This window comes from Jaculus jaculus, chromosome 10 (genome assembly GCF_020740685.1).
Source record: "Jaculus jaculus isolate mJacJac1 chromosome 10, mJacJac1.mat.Y.cur, whole genome shotgun sequence".
Classification (NCBI taxonomy): domain Eukaryota; kingdom Metazoa; phylum Chordata; class Mammalia; order Rodentia; family Dipodidae; genus Jaculus; species Jaculus jaculus.
Genome location: NC_059111.1, coordinates 99751694 through 99774282, shown reverse-complemented (window position 1 = coordinate 99774282; position 22589 = coordinate 99751694). Strand labels below are relative to the sequence as shown.

General features: G+C 46.4%; 1 protein-coding gene across 3 annotated transcripts in view; it reads left to right on the top strand.

The window, feature by feature from the left end:
- Atp6v0a4 (ATPase H+ transporting V0 subunit a4) overlaps positions 1–22284 on the top strand; it is a 69218-nt gene extending 46934 nt beyond the window's left edge. For all 3 annotated transcript variants that reach the window (XM_045160827.1, XM_045160828.1, XM_045160829.1), the window contains 7 exons: positions 4970–5088; positions 7279–7495; positions 9866–9967; positions 13643–13762; positions 18653–18770; positions 20830–21001; positions 21939–22284. In XM_045160827.1, coding sequence (XP_045016762.1) covers positions 4970–5088; positions 7279–7495; positions 9866–9967; positions 13643–13762; positions 18653–18770; positions 20830–21001; positions 21939–22032 — 942 coding nt within the window. In that variant the 3' untranslated portion in view covers positions 22033–22284. The remainder of the gene's footprint in view (positions 1–4969; positions 5089–7278; positions 7496–9865; positions 9968–13642; positions 13763–18652; positions 18771–20829; positions 21002–21938) is intronic.
- The last annotated feature ends 305 nt before the right edge of the window (positions 22285–22589 follow it).

Here is a 22589-nt window from a genome sequence, read left to right as displayed (position 1 = left end):
CCTTCTGCTCCTCAGAGTGGGGAATATAGGATTTTGCACTTAAAAAAACAAGCAGGAGCCGGTTGTGGTGGCGCACGCCTTTAATCCCAGCTCTCAGGAGGCAGAGGTAGGAGGATCGCTGTGAGTTCGAGGCCACCCTGAGACTACAGAGTGAATACCTGGTCAGCCTGGACTAGAGTGAGACCCGACCTTGACAAACCAAAAAGAAAAGAAAAAAAAAAAAAAACAAAAACAAAAACAAAAAAACGAACAGGGAAACAGAAGCTGGTGAGGATATGGGGCCAGAGGAACGCTTACCTTCTTCACTGCTGGTGATGCAGCCATTGTGGCTGGAAGTCAGTTTGGAGGTTCCTCAGAAAAACTAAAACTGGAACTCTGAGATGAGCACTCCTGCAGCGCTATTTCATAATGGCCAGGAAATGGAGCCAGCCTGCATGTCCATCTGCAGATGCATGGACGGAGAAACTGCACAATATGCCCCCAATGCAATTGTTTTCTTTGTAAGAAACGTGAAATCGCGATACCCGCAGGGTACTGTGAATGATTGTGTGAGGCTAAACAAGCCAGACTCAGAAAGACAAAGACTGGGCCTAGAAAGATGGCCCAGGTGTTAAAAGCACTTGCTATGCCCGGAGCCCACTTAATGCCAGAAGCAAGCAGCTCACATCCGCTGTGCCAAGGCATCTATGGCAGAGGGACAGCAGAGGCTCTGTAAGCTCATTGGCTGGCTGGCCTGGCCTTCCTCCCAGTGGAGAAAACTAGACCCTGTGTCAAACAAGGCAGAAGGGAAGTCCATGCATCCAAACACAGGCACATAGGCGTAGACACACACCAAAAAGAAGCATGAGTATGTGTGATGAAATTAGACAGGGGATCACGAGGGTGGGGGGGGGGCAAAGGGGCAACAGATATCTTAATGAGGGGGGAGGGGAAGTGACCTGAAAGCAGAAGTGTGTACTGTTTAGAGGAAGGAAGGAAACCAGACAGATGTAGGGCAAGGGTCATGGAGGAGGGCAGTGGGGAAAGGGAACAAACTAGAACAGAGTATGGTGTCATATATGTATGAAAATGCCATAACAAAATCTCATTACTTTGTGACTCTAAATTATAAATCAATAAGGGGCTGGAGAGATGGCTTAGCGGTTAAGCACTTGCCTGTGAAGCCTAAGGATCCCGGTTCGAGGCTCGATTCCCCTGGACCCATGTAAGCCAGATGCACAAGATGGCGCATGAATCTGGAGTTTGTTTGCAGTGGCTGGAGGCCCTGGCATGCTCATTCTCTCTCTCTCTATCTGCCTCTTTCTCTGTCTTTCACTCTCAAATAAATAAATAAAAATAAACAACAACAAAAAGGCGTGTGCCACCATACCCTGCAATAAAAATATTAAAAAAAGAGAAATCAATAAGAATATATATATTTTTAAAATATTTTTATTTATTTATTTATTTGACATAGAAAGGGGGGAGAGAGAGAGAGAATGGGCATGCCAGGGCCTCCAGCCACTGCAAATGAACTCCAGATGCATGTGCCCCTTTGTGCATGTGGCTGACGTGGGTCCTGGGGAATCAAACCTGGGTCCTTTGGCTTTGGAGGCAAATGCCTTTACTGCCAATCCATCCCTCCAGCCCAAGAATATAATTTTTTTTTTTTTTTTTAGTTTTTCGAGGTAGGGTCTCACTCTAGTCCAGGCTGCCCTGGAATTAACTATGGAGTCTCAGGGTGGCCTTGAACTCACAGTGATCCTCCTACCTCTGCCTCCCAAGTGCTGGGATTAAAGGCATGCACCACCACACCCGGCCTAAGAATATAAATTTTAAGAAAGAAAAAATCCTGCGTGGCCCTGAGTTTCTGTTCTGTGTGCAATTTTGCCATCTATCCAAAAATTTGAAAAGGAACAACAACAACAAAAATGTCAGGTACAAGAGAAGGTAGGGTGTTAAAAATGATAAACTGTTTTTTTTTTTCACTTGGAGCTTTGAAAATTTCTGGCCTCAGTGGTAGAGCACTTGTCTAGCATGTGTGAGACTCTTGCTTCCATCTGCAGCACTATAAAAAAAATAAAGTAAAAATCTGTATCATAAAATGACACACATGGGCTGGCGATAAGTGCTTGCCAAGTGCACATGAAGCCTTGGGTTGAGTCCCAAGCAGCACATGATCGGGGCGTTGGTGGGATGTGCCTGTAATCCCAGCACTCAGAGTTCGACATTCAAGGTCATCCTCTGCTACGTGAGAGTCTGACCCAAAGCATTTAAAAAGGGTTACACATGCATGATAGGAAAATCCTGCTCTAGAAATCCTGTTCCTCAGAACACAAGGACTCAGTCATAGATACGGATGAAGGCTTTAGTCATTGACAGTGTGAATTTCCACAGTGCATTTATTCATAATATTAAGTACATTTTTGTGAGTCAGATCATGAAATAGCTCGGTCTTTATCATAGCAGAGCAGATTTAACTTACTTCTATATATGTAATATAAATATAAAATAATAGATATAAGTATATTTATATAATATATATTTAATAATATATATAAATATATATAATTATATACATATGTATGTATATATGTTAAATTTGGTAAGGGGAGTAGAACCTAAGGGCTTATGCATGCGAAGCAAGTGCCTTATTACTGAGCAATGACTAGTCTTAAATATTTTCTTGTAAGTGAGACGTGATGGTTAAGAGTCTGTGCTCTGAAATCTGATTGCTTGAGTCAAAATCTCAACTTTTCTATTTACTTGCTCTGTGATTTTGATTAAATTATTATCTCTATGCCTGGCTCCTCACCTGGAGAATGGGCATAGTAGCCTTAGACATAGAAATAGAGAGAGAATGAGAATGGGTACTCCAGGGTCTCTAACCACTGCAAAAGAATTCCAGTTGCATGTGTCACCATGTGCATCTGGCTTCAGTGGATACTGGAGAATCAAACCTGGTTCCTTAGATTTGGCAAGCAAGCACCTTAACTGTTAAGCCATCTCTCCAGCCCACGTTCTCCTTTTTTTAAAACAAAATTATTTATGTATTAGAGAGAGGAGAGAGAGGGAAAAGCAGATAGAGAGAGTGGGCACACCAAGGCCTCTAGCCACTGCAAATGAACTCCAGAAGCACGTGCCACCTAGTACATGTGGCTTTATGTGGGTATTGGAGAATCGAACTTGGGTCCTTCAACTTTGCAAGCAAGTGCTTTAATGGCTGAGTTATCACTCCAGCCCATGTTCCCCTTTTCATTTAGTCAGGGACACAACTCTGTAGGATGGGTAGGTCTTCCCACTTCAATTCTCTCAGTCTAGAAAATCCTTGGTAACCATATCTAGAGATTTGTTTCCATTGTAATTCTAAATCCTATCAAATGGACAATGCTGATCAAACATTACACATGTCTTAGCCATAGAGGTTATAAAGACTTGCTATGGAAATAGCTTCTTGGCCTGGAGAGATGGCTCAGCAGTTAAAGGCACTTGCTCGCAAAGTGTGATAGCCCAAGGTTCAATTCCCGAGCACTCATGTAAAGCCAGATGCACAAAATGATGCATGCATCTGCAGTTTGTTTGCAGGGACAAGAGCCCCTGGCACACCCATTCTCTCTCTCGCAAATAAATTAATAAAGATATTTTAAAAAAGAAATAAGGGCTGGGCATGGTGGATGCTTTTAATCCCAGCAAGCAGGAGGCAGAGGTAGGAGGATCGCCGTGAGTTCAAGGCCACCCAGAGACTACATAGTGAATTCCAGGTCAGCCTGGGCTAGAGTGAGTCCCTACCTCAAAAACCCAAAAAAAGAAAAAAAGAAAAGAAAAGAAATAAGGGGCCAGAGAGATAGATACCTTATGGTTAAGGTGCTTGCCTGCAAAGCCTAAGGACCAATATTCCATCTCTCTCCAGATCCCATGTAAGTCAGATGCACAAAAGATGAGGCAAGCACGAGGTGGCACATGCCCACTAGGTGGTGCAAGCATCAGGAGTTTGATTGCAGTAGCTGAGGCCCTAGCTCTCTAAAATAATTAAGTAAGTAAAAAGAAATAGATTTTTTGAAAGGGTCCTAGGAAAATGCTTTGCATGTGAGTGTTCCAGAGTCGAAGCAGAAGATAATATTAGTTGAAAAGGGATTTGGGGGCTGGGAAGATTGCTCAGTGGTTAAAGGCACTTGCATGCTAAGTCTGCTTGCTTGGATTTGATTTCCCAGCACCCACATAAAACTTGATGCACAAAGTGGTGCATGCATCTGGAGTTTGTTTGCAGTAGCAGGAGGCCCTGGCATGCCCATTCTCTTTCTCTCTCTCTCTCTCTTCACAAGTAAATAAAAGTATTATATATATATTTGCAAGCAGAGAGATAGAAGAGAAACAGACAGAGAGAATGGGCATGTCAGAGCCTCCAGCCACTGCAAACAAACTTCACATGCATGTGCCGCCTTGTACATCTGGCTTCACATGGGTACTGGAGACATCTCTCCACCTATATATCTACAATTTATTAGAGAGAGAAAAAAGCAGATAAGGGCCTTTAGACACTGCAGATTCCAGATGCATGCAGCACCTTGTGCATCTGGCTTACGTGGGTACTAGGGAATCAAATCCAGGTCCTCGGGCTTCTCAGGCAAGTGCCTTAACTGCTAAGCCCCAAATATTTTTACAAAATTATTTGGGATCCATTCTTTGGCTAGTGTTCCTGACGCCATTATGTAGGGACCTGAGGTAAGTTTTTGCTCTCTCCATAATCTTCCAGAGTATCTTTACATTTGGCCCAGGGGTAACTCATACAGCCTTGGTTTTCCTCCAGCAACTTGTTATTTGATGTGTTACTAATGCTCTGACACTTTTCCATCACAGTTGCATTGAGCCTAAAATCCATGGCTCTCCCAGGTGGCTTTCTGGGGGAAACTTTGTACCTCCAGTCCCAGCAGAACTTTTTAAGCTTTGTCTCTCTCTCTTTCTCTTTTTTTTGGTCATGTTTCTTGTCCAGATTTGGAACCTGGCTTCAAACAAACTCACATTTTTGAACTCCTATAAAATGAAGATGTCAGTTATCCTGGGAATTGTCCAGATGGTTTTTGGTGTCATTCTCAGCCTCTTCAATCACATGTGAGTTTCCCCAGTCACCCTGTTAGTCTGATTGTGCTGAGGATGAGGAGCTGCAGGGCCACCAGTGTGGCTTTGTGCAGGGTTGCTTGCCGGCGTGTCTCGCCCTGAGCCAGGAAAGGCAGGTTAGTCTGCCAGCTGGGCAGAGTCTGTTAAAACGAGAGCGACTCTTTCACCTCAGAAACACCTGAGGGTTCCGGATGAGGCTGGGGAGCTCACACACCTCGTGTACCCCGGCCTGGAAGACCAAGGTTGCTGGGATAGCTAGCTCTGCTCTCGCCCAGTGCACCAAGGGAAGCGCGAGTGAATCCTGATCAAGGTCCTCCCGATCTTGCATCCCGCCGGTCCTGTCTTCCAACTGGAAGCCGCCTGTGTTCCGCTCATCTGGTCCTGGCTGTCCTCCAGCCGGTTTCTTTCCTTCTGTTAAGATTTAGCATTAGGGGCTGGAGAGATGGCTTAGCGGTTAAGCGCTTGCCTGTGAAGCCTAAGGACCCTGGTTCGAGGCTCGGTTCCCCAGGTCCCACGTTAGCCAGATGCACAAGGGGGCGCACGCGTCTGGAGTTCGTTTGCAGAGGCTGGAAGCCCTGGCGCGCCCATTCTATCTCTCTCCCTCTGTCTGTCTTTCTCTCTGTGTCTGTCGCTCTCAAATAAATAAATAAAAAATTAAAAAAAAAAAGATTTAGCATTAGGAAGTGTCTTAAACTTATTTCTACTGAGCGTATCAGTGCTCAGGGGCTGGGGAGATAGGTAGGTCAGTAAAGTTCTGGGTATGCAAGCATGAAGACCTGAGTTTTACCCACATAAAAATGTCAGGTATAAGCCGGGTGTGGTGGCCTTTAACCCCAGCTTTTGGGAGGCAGAGATAGGAGGATTGCCATGAGTTCGAGGCCACCCTGAGACTACACAGGGAATTCCAGGTCAGCCCGGGCTAGAGTGAAACCCTATCTCGAAAAACAAAACAAGACAAAACAAAAACATGTCAGGTATCGCCAGGCGTGATGGCGCACACCTTTAATCCCAGTATTCCCCTACCCCGTTCCATTAATAGTAGGAACCATTCTTTTTTTTTTTTTTTTAAAGTTTATTTATTTATTAGAGATAGAGGGAGGGAGAGTGAGAATGGGCATGCCAGGGCCTCTAGTCACTGCAAACGAACTCCAGATGCCCGTGCCATCATGTGCATCTGGCTTATGTGGGACCTGGCGAATCGAACTTGGGTCCTTAGGCTTCACAGGCATGTACCTTAACCACTAAGCCATCTCTCCAGCTCATTTTAAATGTTTTTTTTTTAAAGTTTATTTTTATTTATTTATTTATTTGAGAGAAAGAGAGAGAATGGGTATGTCAGAGCCTTCAGCCTCTGCAAATGAACTCCAGGTGCATACCCAACCTACGCATCTGGCTCACGTGGGTCCTGAGGAATCGAACGTGGGTCCTTTGGCTTCGCATGCAAACACCTTAACCACTAAGCCACCTCTCCAGCCCAATAGAACCATTCTTTACCCCCAACCTGTATAAGACAAGTTGATTCTGGCCCACGGGTCATGGTTTGCAGATCCCTGTCTTAATGCATTCTTAGGAGAAGAACTTCTATGTGTCTGTTATTCCATCCTTTCTCTCTCAAATGTCTTCCTGAGAGTGAGGTATGCTTGCAAAGCTGTGGCCAAATTGCAGCTCTCTTTGTGGGACAAGACCTTGGCTTTAGATCTTACCTTCTAGACTCACCTTCTCTCTGAGTCTTTTGTACAAAAGCGTTTTCCAGAATTTCCTTTCTTTTTAAAACTTTTTTGTTTATTTATTTGAGAGTGATAGACACAGAAAGAAAGAGGCAGACAGAGAGAAAGAAAGAGAGAGAGAGAATGGGCATGCCAGGGCCTTCATCCACTGCAAGCCAACTCCAGACATGTGCGCCCCCCTGTGCATCTGGCTAACAAACGTGGGTCCTGGGGAATCAAGCCTTGAACCTGAGTCCTTAGGCTTCACAGGCAAGCGTTTAACCGCTAAGCCATCTCTCCAGCCCCAGAATTTCCTTTCATTCTTTTTCTATCGGCACATGGTTGTGTTTTCCAGGGGAGCTGTCCCCATTTGCCCGTGGTGTTCAAGAGAGAAGTGAACATTTTGTGCTTTGGGAAGAGAGATCAAGTACTAATGTTCCTTGGGTGTTCTGGCTTATATGTGTTTCTCCGCCCCCAGACACTTCAGAAGGTCTCTCAACATCATTCTGCAGTTCGTTCCTGAGATGATCTTTATGCTGTGCCTGTTTGGGTACCTGGTTTTCATGATCATTTTCAAATGGTGCCAATATGACGCCCACACATCCCAGCACGCCCCCAGCATCCTCATCCATTTCATCAGCATGTTCCTGTTCGACTATGATGACCCTTCCAACGCGCCCCTGTACAGGCGTCAGGTACCTTACTTTTAAATGTCTTATGTTATTGATTTGCCCATGTGTGCTATGCGGGTGTGGGCGTGTCAGGGTTTCTTACCACTTCAGGTGAATGCCTGACACTTGTATCAGTTTAAAATTTTTTCTTTTATTAACAGCGTCCATAAGTGTAGACAATAAACCATGATAATTCCCACCCACCACCCCCATTTTCCTCCTCCCCAATCCAGCCTCTGTTGAATCCCTCCTTCTTTCTGAGGAGTTTCTCTTCTATTCTGATGTCACCACTGCTTCCTCATTATGAAGGTCTTGTGTAGGCAGTGTCAGGCACTGTGAGGTCATGAATATCAGGGCCACTTTTTTTTGTCTGGAAGGTTCCACTATAAGCAGCCCTACCCTTCCTTTGATTCTTACATTCTTTCCGCCACCTCTTCCACAATGGACCCTCAGCCTTGGAGGGTGTGATAGAGATGTCTCAGTGCTGAGCACTCCTCTGTCACTTCTTTTTTCGAGGTAGGGTCTCACTTTAGCTCAGGCTGACCTGGAATTCTCTATGTAGTCTCAGGGTGGCATCAAACTCACCGTGATCCTCCTATCCCTGCCTCCCGAGTGCTGGGATTAAAGGCGTGAGCCACCATGCTTGGCTTATGGTGACTTTTTAATCACCCCATTGGTCATCGCCATCTGAAAAGAGAAGTTTCTCTAACCAGAAGTAAGAGTAGCATTGATATATGGGTATAAAGACTTATAGAACTGCTTATAGGGCAGTTTGGTAGGCATAATGTATGTAGTTAGCCAGACAAGAGCAGACGTTACTCCCCTAGGGCTCATGACTTCCCCTGCCTTAGGTTTTTTTTTTTTTAATTTTTTTGTTCATTTTTATTTACTTATTTGAGAGTGACAGAGAGAGAAAGAGGCAGATAGAGAGAGAGGGAGAGAGAATGGGCATGCCAGGGCTTCCAGCCACTGCAAACAAACTCCAGACGCGTGCACCCACTTGTGCATCTGGCTGACGTGGGTCCTGGAGAATCAAGCCTCGAACCAGGGTCCTTAGGCTTCATAGGCAAGCACTTAACCGCTAAGCTATCTCTCCAGCCAAGGTTTTTTTTTTTTTTAAATATTTTATTTATTTATTTGAGAGAGGGAAAGAGGCAGAGAGAGAGAAGAGAGACAGATTGAGAATGGGGCACACCAGGGCTTCCAGCCACTGCAAACAAATTCCAGATGCATGCGCAACCTTGTGCATCTGGCTTACGTGGGTACTGGGGAATCAAACCTGCATCCTTTGGCTTCACAGTCATACGCCAAACCATCTCTCCAGCTCTGGGTTAAATTTGATTAACTCTCCTCCCACCCTTCCTTTACTCAATCCCTTCCCTTGATCCCACTGCACCACTTTTGTGTGTGCGTGTGTGTGTGTGTGTGTGTGTGTGTGTGTGTGTGTGTGTGTGTCTCACTGGCTTATGTGGATGGCTGCAGTATTGATCCCAGGCCAGCAGCAAGCATCTTTACTGTCTGAACCAACTTCCTAGCCCCAATATCTCTGCTTTAAAAAATTCTTCTTTTCGCCTGGCGTGGTGGTGCACGCCTTTAATCCCCGCACTCAGGAAACAGAAGTAGGAGGATCGCTGTGAGTTCGAGGTCACCCTGAGACTTCATAGTGAGTTCCAGGTCAGCCTGGACCAGACTGAGACTCTACCTGGAAGGAAAAACAAGAGCACGGTGGTGTGGTGATAGCGGAACTCCTCCTGGGTCTCTCAGCAGAGGCCCCAGGACAAAGTGAGCCATGAAAAACCAGGATGAGGGTGTGCGGTGGGTCACCCACAAGGGAGGGAGGTGCCCACTATGAGGAGGAAAGTCACATGGAGGTTTTTTTTGGTTGTTGGGGGAGACTCTCCCTTTCATTTTAATAAGAGAGTTCAAAGAAGCTCAGATAATCATCTAGTACAGGAAATACATAATTCCTGGTTGAGTGTAAAGTGACCCCAAGGCCTTATGGTTTAGTGTACGGTGGTGAGTCATGGACCTGCCACTGTTTTCTTCCAGAACTAGGGCTGAGTGTGCCCGTGGGACAGGGCTTAAAGGAGCAGCGGACACATAAGCTGCCTGTATGGTGTGTCCCGAGTCTCGCTCTAAGACCAGCTCCGTATGATGCCTGTATGGGGCAACGCGCATGCAGGAGGACATAGAGAGTTAGCAGTACAGAAATGTCACCTCCCTTCCTAGGACAGTGGGCACCACAGGCCCGAAATGTCCCTAGGAACGCTGCAGAAGTGACGATGAAGAGTGCCATTGACTGACCCACCCTCGTCCCCTTAATGGCACGACCAGGGCTTTGCAGTTTGTCACCATGACCAGATCTCACCATGTCCTATATTTTTGGTTTTGCAGCAAGAAGTCCAAACTTTCTTCGTCATTATGGCGCTGATCTCTGTGCCGTGGATGCTCCTGATTAAGCCATTTATTCTCAGAGCCAGGCACCGGCGATCGCAGGTAAGGCAGGCTTTCAGTTCGCCTGGCTTGGGGAGCAGTGTGGTTTCCGTGACATGGAATTCTGGGAGGTGAGAGCACCCAGCGAGCCTGGGGAGGGGTTGAGGGGCTGACCTGCCCCAGGTGTGGTTCCTTCTGCAGAGTTACACTGGGCTTTGTTCCAGCACAATGACCCTCTTCTTCCCAAACACATTAAATCTCAGAGCTCCCAGATGTGGCTCGGGATGGATGTGTGCTCTGAAGCGGTCATTAATATTTTTAAATTTTTATTATTTGTGTATAAGTGTGCCAGGGTCTCTTGCAAATGAACTTCAAACCCCATGCACCACTATGCCTCCAGCTTTACATGAGTGCTAGGAAATTGAACCCAGGCTGTCAGGCTTTGCAAGCAAGCTCCTTTAACTACTGAGCCATCTCTCCAGTCCTGATCTTTAATAGTTGATAAGCATCTGAACTTGTGTGTGTGTGTGTGTGTGTGTGTGTGTGTGGTGTACCAGGGCCCCTTCTGCTGCTTTCTTTTTCCTCCCAAGTACTTATAAGGATTACTTATCAAGCAAGAAGTTAGAACATACTTTATTTAAAATTTTGTTAGCTTTATTTACAACTTAAAAAGAATTTATTTGTTTATTTATTTGAGAGAGAAAAAGAAAGAGAGGGAGAGAGAGAGAATGAGAATGGGCATGCTCGGGCCTCCAGCAACAGCAAATGAACTCCAGACACGTGCACCACCTTGTGCATCTGGCTTTACATGGGTCCTGGAGAATCGAAATCTGGATCCTTCGGCTTTGCAGGCAAAAGCTTTAACTGCTAAGCCATTTCTTCAGCCCTTTATAACTTTTAAATATTTAAACATATGGTATGTGGACTTCCAATTTTTCCCTTGTCCTATAAATATTAAGTACAGATCTGTTGACGAAAAAAGGTAAAGACAGGGCTGGGAAAGAGCTCAGGGGGTAAACTGCTTGCCGCACAAGCATTGGAACCTGAATCTGGATCCTCGGCACACGTGTAAAAAGCCAGGTGTAGCAGAGCCTGCCTAGAATCCCAGTGCTGGGGAGGTAGAGATAGGAGGGTCCCTGAGGCTCGGTGGCTAGTCTAGCCAGATCTATGAGCTAGCTCTAGGCTCAGTAAGAAACTCTGTCTGAAAAAAGTAAGGTGGAGACCAAGTGAAGCAGACACCAGTTGATCTCTGGTCTCCACATGCACATGCACACCCGCACATACACATGCACCTCCACACATGCAAACATGCATACACACATAACATATGCAAAAAAGAGAAAGGTATAAAACCCATCTTCAGGGCTGGAGGGATGGCTTAGCCATTAAGGTGTTTGTCTGCAAAGCCAAAGGACCCAGATTCAACTCCCCCGGACCCATGTAAGCCAGATGCACAAGGAGAGCATGTGTCTGGAGTTTGTTTGCAGTAGCTGGAGGCCCTGAGTGCCATTCTCTACCTGCCTCTTTCTCTCTCCTCCTCCTCTATCTCTCTCTCTCAAATAAAAAAAAAAATTTAAAAAAGATATTAATATCTAATTTATAGTACTGCTATGAAAGCATTCTAGGAAAAACCTTGCATTTGGAAAATTAGGCCTCACAGTTACATGAAAGAAATAAAAGCTAAGCAGCCCTCATCTGAAAATCTAAAAGCTGGAAGGTTCTGGAATCAGAAGTGTTTTGAGCTCCAACAGCACCACAAGTGTAAAGTTTCCGTCTGATCTCATGCAGTGGTGATGCGCTCAAAAGGCGGGCTTACTCAGAGTGTTGCTAAGTCACCTGCAGGCTGCATCCTGGACAAAAACAAAACAATTACCTACGGGTTGTAGTAGAGAGATGGATCAGGGGTTAAAGGCACTTGCTAGCAAAGCCTGCCAGCCTGGGTTTGATTCCCCAGGACCCACGTAAAGCCAGATACACAAAGTGGCCCATGTGTCTGGAGTTCATGTGCAGTGGCAAGAGGCCCTGGCGCACCCACACTCACATACACATTCTCTCTATAGCTCTCAAAAATGAATTAATTTTATTTTTTAATTAATTAAAAATTATCTTCAAGCTATGTGTGTTTAAACTTGGGTACCATCCATGAGATATGTTATTATGTACATGAAGATATCCTAAAATCTTACAGAACTGAAGTCTGAAATGCTTCCTGTCTTAAGCTTTTCAGATGCATGCAAATTTGAGGATAAAACTAGGCAAATTGAATGGTTGATTATACTTGAAATTTTCTCCTAAGATATTTTTTATTTTAATCTTATTTTATTTATTTGAGAGAGAGAGAGAGAGAGAAAGAGAGAGAGAGAGAGAGAAGCAGGTAGAAAGAGAGAGAATGGGCAAGCTAGGGCCTTCAGCTGCCGCAATCGAACTCCAAACACGTGTGCCACCTTGCACATCTGGTTTACTAGGGTCCTGGGGAATCGAACCTGGGTCCTTTGGCTTTGCAGGCAAGTGCTTTAACTGCTAAGCCATTTCTTCAGCCCCCTATGCTGTTTTTTTAAAGTCAAAATGTACTTGAAGTTGTATTTATGTTGGACAATTTATTAATGTTAGGTGATTTTTTTGCCCATAGAGATCTGACTGATTTATGTCACCAGGGTATATCCAAAGTTCAGCCAACAATCTATGACTGGGTGTGTTTCTTTTAACAAAGGAAAGGCTCTGCTGTCCCTGCATTGCTTGCTGTTGAGACTGTATAATTTGCCACATTCTAGAGCACCATGCAGAACAGCACATGCTCTGGGATCTGTTACCTGGATTTGAATCTTGGCTCTGTCACTTGCTGGTCTTATCAGCTATGTAATCTGGGTCACGTTTCTTTTTAAAAAAATTTTTATTTTGGGCTGGAGAGATGGCTTAGCAGTTAAGCGCTTGCCTGTGAAGCCTACGGACCCCAGTTCGAGGCTCGATTCCTCAGGACCCACGTTAGCTAGATGCACAAGGGGGCACACACGTCTGGAGTTCGTTTGCAGTGGCTGGAGGCTCTGGTGCACCCATTCTCTCTCTCTCTTCTCTCTCTGCCTCTTTCTCTCTCTGTCTGTCACTGTCAAAATAACTAAATAAAAATAAACAAAAAAAGTAAAAATATTATTTTTTTCAGTTTTATTTATTTGAGAGAGAGAGAGGAGAGAGAGAGAGAATGGGTGCACCAGGGCCTCCAGCCACTGCAAATGAACTCCAGACACATACGCCACCTTGTGCATCTGGCTTATGTGGGTGCTGGGGAATCAAATTAGGGTCCTTAGGCTTTGCAGGCAAGTGCCTTAACTACTGAGTCATCTCTCCAGCCCTGGGTCACATTTCTTAACTTTTCTGTGCTGGATGGCATGTCTGTCAAACAGAATAATTCTACTCATATAAAATAATTGTCGTCAGGCATGGTGTCACACGCCTTTAATCCTAGCACTCAAGAGGCAGAGGTAGGAGGATCATTGTGAGTTCAAGGCCACCCTGAGACTGCATAGTGGATTCCAGGTCAGCCTGGGCCAGAGCGAAACTCTACCTTCAAAAACCGAAACAAACAAAAAGATTGTTTTGAAGGCTGAATGAGATAATATTGAGAGTATGGCATGTGTGAGATACTTAACAACCACTGAATGAGAACCTTTATTTTATATAACATTTCCCCAAATTCCAAGGCTAAGTTGAGTGCTGTCTTCATATTCCCTTCCTTGCTGACAGCTACAGTCGTTCACGATCCATGAAGATGCCACTGAGGACATTGAAGGCGGCCGTTCTAACAACTCTGGCCAGAAGGCTCCAGCGAGCGCCCACGGGACTCAGGATGACCATGATGAGGAGGTATCTGGCTTCCAAGGCCCATTTCCCAGTTTGTACTGATTTTGCAACTGGAACCTGGGCTTAACAGCTGCCTGGGTTGTGATCCCTCCTAAATGACCCCCAAATGAGCTGGGCAGCCTGGGCGCCTCTGCTGGCCTCCCCGTGAGTCAGTGTATTTGGAAAGGCCTGGGGAAAGGGAAGTATCTGTGAGGATCAGAACACCTAGTTACTGGTTGGTACCAGTTTGACAGAGCTGTAATATTTTATTGTTTTTTTTTTTGTTTGTTTGTTTTTATTTATTTGAGAGTGACAGACAGAGAGAGAAAGAGGGAGAGAGAGAGAGAAAGAGAGACAGAATGGGCGCGCCAGGGCCTCTAGCCTCTGCAACCGACCTCCAGATGCGTGCACCCCCTTGTGCATCTGGCTAACGTGGGTCCTGGGGAATGGAGCCTCGAACTGGAGTCCTTAGGCTTCACAGGCAAGTGCTTAACCACTAAGCCATCTCTCCAGCCCCAGAGCTTTAATATTTTGGCTGGGGCTATTCATATTGTCACTTCTGTCACACTGGCTGGGTTGTTTGAGAAGCCAGCCCACATGACTTGGGATACAAGTCCCATGCCTGCCCAGATAACTTCCTCCACCTAGTCCCTTGCTGTCTTCTATCTGCAGGCAGGCACTGTCCACCAACACCCCATCCATGAGCTGGCTGCCCTTGTTTGGCTAACTTGAGGCTCTGTTTATGAACCTCTCACCCCAGGCTGTAATCGAGCATCGGCCACATAGCCTTGCTTCTGCTTTTCTTGCATGCGCTTCTCCTACCTCCCTTCCTCACCAGGAGTTAGACAGATTCACATCTACTTAACATACCCGTTACATATCTGGGGATCCCCAGAAATTCCATCACTTTAGACCAGCTGGCTACAAACTAAGTAAGCCCTTCAGAATCTCAGTGTCAATCATTTCTGTAGAACAGCTCATTACTTATTGATACTTTTTTTTTTTGTTACAGCAAAATAATGCAAGTCGACGAAGAGTAGAGGCTTGTAGAACAGAACTAGAAATGGGAGAGTTCTGGGCAGTTTCTGTACACTCCCCAACACATTCCTGGGCTGGAGAGATGGCTCAGCGGTTAAGGTGCTTACCTACAAAGCCTAAGGGCCAGGGTTCGATTCCCCAGTACCCACATAAAGCCAGATGCACATGGTGGCAAATGTACCTAGAGTTCGTTTATAGTGGCTAGAGGCCCTGGTGTGCCCATTCTCTCTCTCAAATAAAAAAATGAAATATTTAAAAAGAACACATTCCTCTCCTGGCACCCATGCATCACAGGGTACTGCCAGCTTAGGAAGCTTAGTGCCCCAAGTTTGTCTGGGATTACATTCCATAGACCTGCCTAATAGAGTGCAGCCACCTCCAGTCCCCACCCGCTCCTGGAGATCCGTCCCACTGTCCCAGCCGCCTAACCACTGGGTTGGACTTTCTGATGTGGCCGGCCCCCACACAGACCCTTAGGGTCCCACAGTGAGAAACACTCTGGGAAATGCTGAGGGTCTAGATGTTGCCCCCCGGGAGCCAGGATAAAGCCAGACCTGTGTGGGGTACGATGAAATTTTCACTCTTTTCTCCTGATTTTGCAAACTCACTCCATCCCTGCCCAATCTGCCCCTGCAACTCTTCATAGCTGGTTCCATCAGAAAATGTGTAGGCAGGCTGGAGAGAAGGCTTAGCGGTTAAGAGCTTGCCTGTGAAGTCTAAGGACCCCGGTTCGAGGTTCAACTCCCCAGGACCCACGTTAGCCAGATGTACAAGGAGGCGCACACGTCTGGAGTTTGTTTGCAGTGGCTGGAGGCCCTGGCGTGCCCATTCTCTCTCTCTCTCTGTCTTTCTCTCTGCCTCTTTCTCTCTCTGTCTATTGCTCTCAAATAAATAAATAAAAATGAAAAAAAAATGGATAGGCTTTTGCCTTTTCCACATAACCCCTAGCATTCCTGGCTACAACCTCTACCTCTTTGCAAACACCACTCCAACCAAATTGTAAGGAAAGTGTAAAAAAAAAAAAAAAAAAAAAGCAAAAGAGAACACTGGACTTTGATCTCTTCAGACAGTTTATTTTAGAGAAACATCAAGGGGCAGCAGCCTTCCCATGGGATGGAGGCTGAAGCACTGAGCCAGGCTAGGGTGCAAGTTTATAAGGAGGATCCTAAGAAAAACAGGCTGCACCAGGTGCGGTTGATAAGAAAGTTGTAGCCGTCTGTGTCCTTGTTCAGAATAGGCTTCAGCCAGGATTGTCTAAGGGAGGAGACCCAGATGGTCCCTGGTCCTTCAAGGCCATCTAGGCTAAGGGGAGTACATCAATCAGAGAAGGTGTCTCACTTAATAAGGCAGAACACCTCTGTTGCTTCTTTATTGCCTGTGAGCTTTAGGGATAGTTATTAACTCCTTAGTTCCCTTTAGTTTTCAGGGAAGGCTATTAACCCTTCAGTCTAGACTCTGGGAGGATAAAAGAAACTGGGGGAGCTGGGGGTGAATGGGACATTTGGGGGAGGACTGCAAAATGGGCCTGAACAGGGCTGGTGAACTGTTATACTGCTTCCTACTGGAGGGAGGGCAGTAGATCTTTTGGGGTGTCCCACACAGTCCTATGGAAGTTGGATGTTCAGGGGCTGTTATTCAGTGGCCATGAAGAATTCAGTGTCTTGCTATGACGTGAAGGCAGGGATTTTGTCCAGGAGGAATTTAGTGGGGCATGCTCAAGGTAGCCTTTGAATACACTGTATCTGTGGGGAATCCTTTTCCTACACAGGGAGTTGAACCCCAGGTTGCCTGGGTGAAAACCAGGAATCCTGTGAAATTTGCACTCCTTTCTCCTGAGTTTGCAAACTCACTCCCTCCCTGCCCAGCCTGCCCAGCAATTCTTTTTTTTTTTTTAATTTTTTTAAATATTTTTTTTTATTTTTTTATTTGAGAGCAACAGACACAGAGAGAAAGACAGATAGAGGGAGAGAGAGAGAGAATGGGAGCACCAGGGCTTCCAGCCTCTGCAAACGAACTCCAGACGCGTGCGCCCCCTTGTGCATCTGGCTAACGTGGGACCTGGGGAACCGAGCCTCGAACTGGGGTCCTTAGGCTTCACAGGCAAGCGCTTAACCACTAAGCCATCTCTCCAGCCCCTGCCCTGAAATTCTTCATAGCTGGTTCCATCGAAAGATGGGTAAGCGTTCGTCTTTTCTGCATATCCCCTAACCTTCCTCCCTTATGTCTTTGCAAACACCTCCCTGCCCAGATGTCCCTTCTGAATACTGCTGTGACTCCTCTGGCTCTTCCACCTTTTCTCATCACTTCCTGTTTTTCTCATCTCTGAATAAAGATGTCTTCCAAGGAAGGGAGCCCCTCTTTCTATGATCTTACCCTTGTGAGAACCTACTTATCCAACAGCCCAGGTTCCAGGAGTTTATTTTCAGCTTGGCCTTTTCTTCTGATCCCGGCTTCCACAGCTGATGCTTCATGCAGTAACCTGCCGGGGTGGTTTACTGTCGCCCCCAAACTCCACACTTGTGTCGGCTGCTCCCTCCTCCAGTTCCCCATTGCTGCCAATGCGATCCTTCAGACTCAAGTACCCCAGAGCCCTGTATGACGCTGGCTCCAACTAGATTGGGGGCCCTTCCTTCCAATCCCATGAAATACTGTGCCTCTTAGTCACTGGAGTCCTCACACCATGGCACGGTGTCATTTTTCTCTCCCTGCTAGGCTGTAGGCCTGAGGGCCAGTCACGCTGTTGCCCCATCAGCAGAGTGTTGGAGGTCAAGATGAGTTGTGGCTGTCTTCCTGCCATTTCTGGTGGGGTTTCACACTAGCTCAGGCTGACCTGGAATTCACTATGGAGTCGCAGGGTGGCCTCGAACTCACAGCGATCCTCCTACCTCTGCTTCCTGAGTACTGAGATTAAAGGCGTGCGCCGGCTCTTTTTATCTTGCAGGCTCTCTGATCCATTGTGCTACCAGATTGATCTTTCTGTATGAGTTTTTACCTCCCCCTACCACTTCCTATTCAGGGAGGTCTTTTTGGCTTCATTGAAGCCAGGCTGTTTCTCACCTTTCCTCTCCCTCCCTCCCTCTCTCCCTCCCTTCCTTCTGGGTAAAAAAAGAGGGAGAGAGAGAGTGGGCACACCAGCGCCTCTAGGCACTGCAAATGAACTCCAGATTCATGTGCCCCTTGTGCATCTGGTTTTACTTAGGTCTTGTGAAATTGAACCTGGGTCCTTAGGCTTTGTAGGCAAGTACGTTAACTGCTGAACCATCCCTCCAGCCCTGGACTGGAAGTTTCTTAGTCATCTGTGTGTTTGTAATACTTTTCTGTGAAAGGACATACAGGGAAGCTGGCTAAGGGGTACCGAAGCACAGTTTGGGAGAAAGCATACGTACCAGTGTCCCACAGCCAGTGGGCCGACTCATTCACACTAACCATGAAGTTGGAGAATATCTAGAAGAGGCTCTAAGGCTCCAGTTACCCTGACTTGATCTGCGAACGTTGCATATGTGTTTGAAACATCATGTCACACCCCGTACATACATACTGTTTTGATTGGAAAAAGGCAAATAAGATTTTAACAACCTCACTGTAAAAGGAAGAGTGGAGAACTTTATTTTATTTTTTATTTATTTGAGAGCGACAGACACAGAGAGAAAGACAGATAGAGGGAGAGAGAGAGAATGGGCGCACCAGGGCTACCAGCCTCTGCAAACGAACTCCAGATGCGTGCGCCCCCTTGTGCATCTGGCTAACGTGGGACCTGGGGAACCGAGCCTCGAACCGGGGTCCTTAGGCTTCACAGGCAAGCGCTTAACCGCTAAGCCATCTCTCCAGCCTGAGTGGAGAACTTTATGAACTAAGATAGGAAATGCTGTGTTTCAGTTCAACTTTGGAGACATCTTTGTGCATCAAGCCATCCACACCATTGAGTACTGCCTGGGCTGCATCTCCAACACAGCCTCGTACCTACGGCTCTGGGCCCTCAGCTTGGCTCATGCAGGTGAGTGAGCAGCCTGGCAACCAGGTGACCCTGGAAGGCACACTGGCTGTGCATGTTGGCCAAGGGGCCTTCTCTGGGTTATGTGTATGCCAGACAGATGGCTTTATCTGTCCTTGAGCAATTTTGCGTCATGTTCCATGGTTTTTATTTATTTGACAGAAAGAGGGAGAGAGACAGAGAGAGAGAGTGGGGCGGGGCAGGGGAAAGAATGGGCACGTCAGGGCCTCCAGCCACTGCAAATGAACTCTAGATGCATGTGCCACCTTGTGCATCTGGCTTACGTGGGTCCTGGGAGACTCAAACCTGGGTTCTTTGGCTTTGCTGGCAAAAATGCTTTAAACCGTGAAGCCATCCTTAAGGCCTCCATGGTTTTTATTTATGTGAATGAAATCCTGTCTTTTCTTGGCCTGCCTTAACAAAATGCCATAGACTGGATGGCTTAAGCACCAGATATTTATTTTCTCACAGTTCTGAAAACTGGAAGTCCAAGATGAGGGTGTCTCTGGTAAGGACCCATTCCCTACCTTTACAAATGGCCACTTTCTCCATATGTCCTCCATGTGGGAGGGAACGATGAAAATTCGAATGTGAGAGGGAATGAGCCTGTATCTCTTTATTCTTTAATCTCATAATGAAGGGGCTCATAACCTCATCTATTCCTAATTCTCTCCCAAAGACCCATCTCCAAATACCCTGGCATTGGTGTGGGAGGAGGGTGTCAAGCTTTAGCATATGAATCTGGGGAGAGACATAGACATTAAGTTCACAGCCAGTCATGTTGCACATATCCTCTTAGGTCTTGCTTTTTTTTTTCCTAATATTTTATTTATTTATTTGAGACAGAGAAAGGGAGAAAGGTAATGGGTGCACCAGGGCCTCCAGTAACTGCAAACGAATGCCAGATACACGTACCCCCTTGTGCATCTGGCTTATGTGAGTTCTGGAGAGTCGAACCAGTATCCTTTGGCTTTGCAGGCAAACGCCTTAACCGTTAAGCCATCTCTCCGGCCCAGGTTTTGCTTTTTTGTGTGTCTGTCTCATGTTACTCAAATTCGGTCCTTTTGTTGCCAGTAGCTATAGTTTGCTTATTCTCCTTGGTGATCAATGTCTTATTTATTTTGCTGGAGACTCCACTACCATGGACATGGCTTCAGTAGACAACCTCTTGCCCATACCCTGGGGATTTGTGTCCGTTGCATTGAAGAAGAGACTTGTAGGTTTAAGGTGATAGGATGAGATGGAGAGATTGCTCAGTGGTTAAAGTGCTTGCCTAATAACCCAGGTTCGATTCCCCAGTACACATATAAATCCAGATGCACAAAATGGTGCATGTATCTGGAGTCATTTGCAGGGGCTGGAGATCCTAGCATATCTATTCTCACTCTTTCTCTGTGCTTACAAAGAGATAAATATATTTTCAAAAAAATGTTTTATTTCAGAGAGAGAGAGAAAGGTGAGAGAGAGACAGATAGACAGATAGACAGACACACACACACATAGAGAAAATTCACATGCCAGGGCCTCAGCCACTTAAATCGAACTCCAGATGCTTGTGCCACCTAGTGGGCATGTGTGACCTTGTACTTACCTCATCTTTGTGCTTCTGGCTAATGTGGGATCTGGAGAGTTGAACATGGGTCCTTAGGCTTTGCAGGCAAGCGCCTTAACCACTAAGCCATCTCTCCAGCCCCTATCATCTTTTTTGTAAAATTTATTTCTTGGCTGGAGAGATAGGTTAGTGGCTAAGGCGCTTGCCTGCAAAGCCTAAGGACCCATGTTCAACTCTACAGGTCCCGTGTAAGCCAGACAAGCAAGGTGACACAAGTGTGCAAGGTTGTACATGCACACAAGATGGTGCATGTGTCTGGAGTTCAATTGCAGTGCCTGGAGGCCTGGCATGCCAATTCTCTTTGTCTCTGTCTCTCTCTCTGTCTTGCTCTCTCCCTCTCTGATGAAAAATAAAAATAAATAACTAAAAATACAAAAGAGGATAGGATGAAAGGAATCTGCGCTCACCAGGCTGACCTCGTGGCTGAAATGTCCCTCCTGTGTCCTGCAGAACTGTCCGAAGTGCTCTGGACCATGGTGATGAACATTGGCCTTCGCCAGCGGGGCTGGGGCGGTCTCATTGCAGCCTTCATCATTTTCGCCATCTTTGCCGTCCTGACAGTTGCCATCCTTCTCATCATGGAAGGCCTGTCTGCCTTCCTGCACGCCTTGCGTCTGCACTGGTAGGTCTGCTTGTCCCCTGGAAGTCTGGGGCTCAGTTGAGAGAGGGCAGGCTGTGGAAGTCCTATCCTGACCTGTCGTGTGATGCTAGCAACTTTAGTTAGTACATTTTTGGAACCTCAGTTTGGCCATCTGCCTCCATCACATTAAATGATGCAGTGCATGTTTGCATGCACACAGTTTATACCAATGCCCTGTAATTTACTCCCTATGCTTACTGGTCATAATTGGCTTTGAAATAAGTCAGACGACACATCTGGACGTGCTGAGTGGGTCTGGGATGGATGTCTGGCTGTTGTGGTTGCTGGGGGCGGGAGTTACCCCAGGAGAATAAGCCACTGCATTCTACAGTGGAGACAGGAGGGAAGCACAAGAAGGAACTCACAGGAAACCCCAGACCTTCATAGTTACACCCAGAGACTACTGGTAATAAGAGATTAGGAGGCCGGGCGTGGTGGCGCACGCCTTTAATCCCAGCACTCGGGAGGCAGAGGTAGGAGGATTGCCGTGAGTTCGAGGCCACCCTGAGACTCCATAGTGAGATCCAGGTCAGCCTGGGCTGGTGTAAGACCCTACCTCAAAAAAAAAAAAAAAACCAAAAAATAAAATATGACAAGGTTCCATGTGTTTTACATTAGCAAGGGTCCCCCAAGATGGGAGTCAGGAGGGAGATAGAATCCAAGAGCAACTTCTTTGAAGAGCTATCCCATAACACAATGTGAACATCGCACTGTTCATGCTGCCCAGCGAGGGCGTAGACTTGCTGATGCTGTGCAGTGTGGTCCATGTGGGAAACGAGGCTGCGGAGAGGGAACTTGGGAAGAGGGAGGTTTCCAAAGCCCGCTGGAGTCGCTCCGTGTTCTGCTCCCTGCCCGTACCTGCTAGCCTCTCACGTATGCGTTTCATCCCCTCTCTCCTTGGCCCTTTCTTCAACAACAGGGTGGAGTTCCAGAACAAATTCTATGTCGGGGCTGGGTACAAGTTCTCCCCCTTCTCCTTTAAGCACATCCTGGAAGGGACAGCTGACGAATAGCCTTGTCTGTGTCTCCTGCGCGCCTGTGGGTGCCGGCAGAAGACCTTCATCTTGTGGCTGATGTCAGCCCAAGCCAAGAGGTCAACGCAACTCTGGATCTTGGCCACCCGAAGCCTAGAGCTGCGTATTACTTGGTTATGAGCCTTGGGATTTGATGTGACTTAACAACGTCATTGAAGAGCTACTCTGGCTAATCATATTGACTTCAAGTATGACCTTAATTATCATGTAATAAAATGATTGGAAAATGAATGTGGGGGCAGCCAATGTCTTCTTGCAATTAAAAAACTTTTTTTTTTTTTTAGTTTTTCAAGGTAGGGTTTCACTCTGGTCCAGGCTGATCTGAAACTCACTATGTAGTCTCAGGGTGGCCTCAAACTCATGGTGATCCTCTTACCTCTGCCTCCCAAGTTCTGGGATTAAAGGTGTCTGCTACCATGCCCGAGGTACTTTTTAAATTTTTATTTATTTAGTTATTAGAGAGAGAGAGAGGGCATGCCAGGGCCTCTAGCCACTGCAAATGAACTCCAGACACATGTGCTACTGGCTTACATGGG